The sequence below is a fragment of the Solanum stenotomum genome, chromosome 2 (genome assembly GCF_019186545.1).
Source record: "Solanum stenotomum isolate F172 chromosome 2, ASM1918654v1, whole genome shotgun sequence".
Lineage (NCBI taxonomy): Eukaryota > Viridiplantae > Streptophyta > Magnoliopsida > Solanales > Solanaceae > Solanum > Solanum stenotomum.
In genome coordinates, this window is record NC_064283.1 from 64,977,292 (window position 1) to 64,981,910 (window position 4,619).

At 29.8% G+C, this 4,619-nt stretch overlaps 1 protein-coding gene across 1 annotated transcript; it reads left to right on the top strand.

Annotated features, from left to right (window-relative positions):
- Positions 1–522: 522 nt before the first annotated feature.
- On the top strand, positions 523–1,259 carry LOC125856620 (premnaspirodiene oxygenase-like). Its single transcript, XM_049536210.1, has one exon. The coding sequence runs from the start codon at positions 523–525 to the stop codon at positions 1,066–1,068; it is 546 nt and encodes a 181-aa protein (XP_049392167.1). The 3' UTR covers positions 1,069–1,259.
- Positions 1,260–4,619: the final 3,360 nt, after the last annotated feature.

The following is a 4,619-nucleotide window of genomic DNA, read 5'->3' on the forward strand; positions in this document are numbered from 1 at the left end:
CCTTCGAAGAAGTTTCTTAGTGGGATTAGTGGGATGGGGTCTAAATTAATTGAGGCACGTAATAAGGTAGACGCGGTGTTGGACAAAGTTATCGATGTGCATCGAGAAAATCATGCAAATGGGAAAAAATGCAATGCTGAATGTGGAAGTAATGAAGATTTGATTGATGTTTTCTTTAGAGTCATGGGGACAGGGGAACTTCCATTTACTACAATAACATCAAAGCTGTAATTCTTGTAAGTTCACTATCTCTTTCTCTTTAATTTTTCGACCATAGACGGGTCGGTCTACAAATTACCATAAAGTTCAAATCTTGATGAATTTGTTTGTATTTTTTTTACCATGGTCCATAAAAGCAAAAATAACATATATATATACAATCCTATTATGATCTAGTTTTTTTCATTAGAAGAGTAGTAAATTGTATGACTTTGTTGATGAAATTCAACTATGGTCATGTGTAGGACATGTTCGTAGCAGGATCTGATACATCATCTTCAACGGTTGCATGGGCATCAAATGATGAAGAGTGCTAGTGTCATGACCAAAGCACAAGTCGAAGTGAGAGAAGTCTTTAAGGGAAAGAAAACATTTGATGATGATGACCTTGAGAAGTTGGATTACCTAAAATTGGTGATCAAAGAAACACTAAGGTTACACCCTCTGACTCCTCTATTAGTCCCTAGGGAATGTAGGGAGGAAACAAAGATAGATGGATACACCATACCGGTCAAAAGTAAAGTCCTGGTAAATGTATGGGCAATAGGAAGAGATTCAGAAAGTTGGAAAGATCCAGAAAGTTTTATACCAGAGAGATTCGAGAATAGTTTAGTTGACTTTGGTGGAACTCACTTCCAATTTCTTCCGTTTGGTGCTGGTAGAAGAACTTGTCCTGGGAGACTATTTGGTTTAGCTCTTGTTACTTTGCCTTTAGCCCATTTGCTTTACAACTTTGATTGGACACTTCCCAATGGTATGGAACCAAAAGATTTGGACATGAATGAGGCAAATGGAATGACTGCTAGAAGGGACAAAGATCTCTACTTGATTGCTACTCCTTATACATAATCTCTTTTTGTTAAAAAAATAATAATAATTATTGAAGTTTGAAATATAAGTTAATTAAGGGTATGTGAGAATAACTAGCCTTTGTAATGTTTCTTTTTCCATCATCTATTGTGTTATTGTACCAAGTAATATGACTTGTATTTGTCTTGAAGTTTGGTTCTAAAGAAGAAATAATAGAAAATGTTATATCATTTGGTTGGCTTGGCTTTGATCAAAGGGTTAAAGATTGATACTTTATCTCCATTTTTCTCTTTGGTTTTTCATTCGGTGGTGTCCAATACCCACATTAGAATCTAACTCATCTGAATTCGCGCGAGTTAAGGATGAAGAAGTACTTACCAATGTCCTGTACCCACGACTCAAAATTTCTTTACCAAGCTACATGAAACAGATTTCCGTCATCACAACTCTTGTTGATTATCTCCATTTAGTTTATGCAACTATATTTCCTCTGCCTCTCGGAAATAGACTAAAACCTAGGGGCGTTGATCATGAAAATTATGAGTTTTTAGAAAAAAAATTGTTTTTGTTTTCAAAATAAAAAATAATATTTAAAAACTAGAGTTGCATTTACCTTCCTCTATTTAAAATTCAACAAGTGAAAAAAATCTTTTGAATAAAACAATTGACCTCTTTAACGAAGAAAACAAACTAAACAAATTACGATAAATTAATCATTGTATTTGTCAAAATAAAGTACGTGTTGCCATATATTTCTAATAGTAAAAGTAAATGAACAAAGAAATTTAATCATTATAGAATTTTCAAAATAAAATAAAGATAACTTAATCATGTAGAATTTTCAAAAGAATTTTATGGACTTTTCGAAGTTGAAAATTATGTAAATTGGAAGAAAAGGTTGTTATTTTTAATGTTGTTTTTTCATTTAAAATAAAGTAAAATATGAGTAATACAAGAATTAAACTTAATAACCTCTTTCACTTTTCAAAACAAATTTGTAAATCTATAGTATTTGTAAAAAAAAAACACTAAAACATCAAAATACACAAGAAAATAATATCCTAATCATTTTTGAGGATGAATATTTTGTCTTATGGGCTATATCTCAAATCATGATTTTAATAATTATATTCCTCTCTTCTTAAATAACATTATAATTATTTATCGGGACAATTTCAGAGATCTTACTTTAGGTTTCGCTCTATAATACTCAGCTCTCATATAGTTTACAATATTACGTCTACCTCCTTTATTTTGATAATCATTCTTTAAATTATTTAAAATAAATATAAATCAATTATGACCTAACAGATTTGCCTTTCTTTATATTAATTTCATCATATTAATACAAATTCTTAAAAACACAACTTATTTAATAAATACTTTAAAAATAAATCGATACAGATAAGTTCATATATGTATAAACCTCGCAAGGCAAGAAAACAATACTCTACCCTCGCAAGAACTATAAGAGCAAGGCTAGTCCTACACCATGCACTAAACCTCGCAAGGCAAGAAAACAATACTCTACCCTACTACCCTTCTATGCTAATGTGCGACCTCTATTCTTTCCTATCGAAAGTCATATCTTCAATAATATAAAGTTGCACCATGTCCTACCTAATCACCTCTCCCGAATAATTTTTGACCTACCCCTATCCCTCGTCATACCCCTACAATTAGCCTCTCGCATTTCCTCACCGATATGTTGATGCACCTCCTTGGCACATGCGCCACATGCCCAAATCATCTTAATCTCACTTCCTTCATCTTGTATGTCATAGAGGCTACTCACACCTTCTCCCAAATAATTAATAATTATTCAAATAAAAATACTTAATAATTAAGATATAAAACTCGCAAATAAATAAATAATAGTTCATGGATATTTTTTTCTGCGATTTTAAATATACAAAATAATTAGCCTATTCAAAAGTATGGACCCCAAACACACAAATGTGCCGCCTAGAAATAAAACAAAAATAAAAAATTTTTTTATTCAATTAAGGAGGTTATATTTTTATTCTATATTATAAGCATACATACATATGAATATCATGTAAAATGTATAAATATGTAACAAAAATATCAAATNTTTAGGACGTAAATATTGTGTACCTAAGTTTATTTTAGCAGTAGAGGTTGATATGGAGATTTGACATCGCTATTTGATGATCCGAGAAGGATTGATGATGGAGTTGTGTTGATCGAATTTCCGATGGACGTTAAAATTTAACTTGATGGTGTTATAGTTCATCATTTGAGTTGTATTTGAGATGGAGGTTTGAGGGTGGTCAATTTGAGCTTAAACGAAGTTTAATTTTAAAAAAAAATATATTAACAAAATATTCTATAAATAATTTTGTTTAGGTCTAAAAATGAAAAATGAAAGATATCATTCATCCTACCATACAACTTGGTGGCATTATTGTTACTAAAGAAGTGAAATAATCATGATTCCGCAATCTTAGAGATGGCAAACGGGCAAGTCAGGCTGATTATAAACGAGTCAAAAATGAATCAGGTGAAAATGAATAAAAATATTTAATCCATCCATATACAATATGAATTAAAAAAATGGGTTAATCAACTAAAAATATGAACATTCACATTATCCGTTGTTTCTTATTAGGTAAAAGAAATAAGTACTCATAAATTACAAATATTTCTTGTTCTTTTTCTCTTAGGGTGTGTTTGATATAAAAAATATTCCTACAAAATATTTTGAGTTAATATCTTAAAATGTCACTGAACTATGAGAAATTATCTTGTAAAGTCATTAAACTTTATTTTGTATCACTAAAATCACTCAACTTAACACATTTGTCTTCTAAAATCACTCAACTACAATTTATCATTAAAACAAATTTGACATGGCATATTAAATTATATTGTATGCCATGTCATTGTGGACCCCACAAATAAATAAACTTATAAAATTTATTTATTTTAATGTCATGTAATCATGGACCCATAAATAAACAAAATTATAAAATTTATTATTTTTATGTCTTCCCCTCTTAAATCTGTTTTTGCAATAAAATTCGTAACATTTTTTTGGGGACTATTACCGACAATCAAAATTTAATTCTTATCAATAACATTTAAAAAAATTCTAATCAACATTGGAAATAAATGTTAAACTCAATGGCACTGACTATATTGCCTCCCGTGTCCACCATATACATCAATTCCAATTTAAAATAAGAAAAACACAAGTAAGTAGTAACATTAGAGCATTTCTAAAAATATATTACATACTAGGCTGTTATGAGCATCATTGTAAGTAAAAAAAAAATAAAAAATAACAATATATTATGTCGTAATAGGTGTTTCACATAACCACAAAAAATTACAAAGATAATTTCTATACTTTGCTATGATTTCCAATCTTCTTCTTCTTCTTCACTTCAACAATGTACTCCTTCATGACTTTTCTCTTAAAGAATCTGCCTCTCTTAGAAGTATGAACTAACCTCCTCTGAATACAGGGAAAAAAAATTAGAATACAAAAAGCCCTAAACCTATTACGAGATTCTACAATAAAAGGATAATATAGATAAAAATTTAGATTTTTTACTCGTTTTGAA

What these genes read in the sequence shown, in the direction of transcription:
- LOC125856620 (XM_049536210.1), top strand. Translation starts at nt 523, where the DNA reads ATGAAGAGTGCTAGTGTCATGACCAAAGCACAAGTCGAAGTGAGAGAA.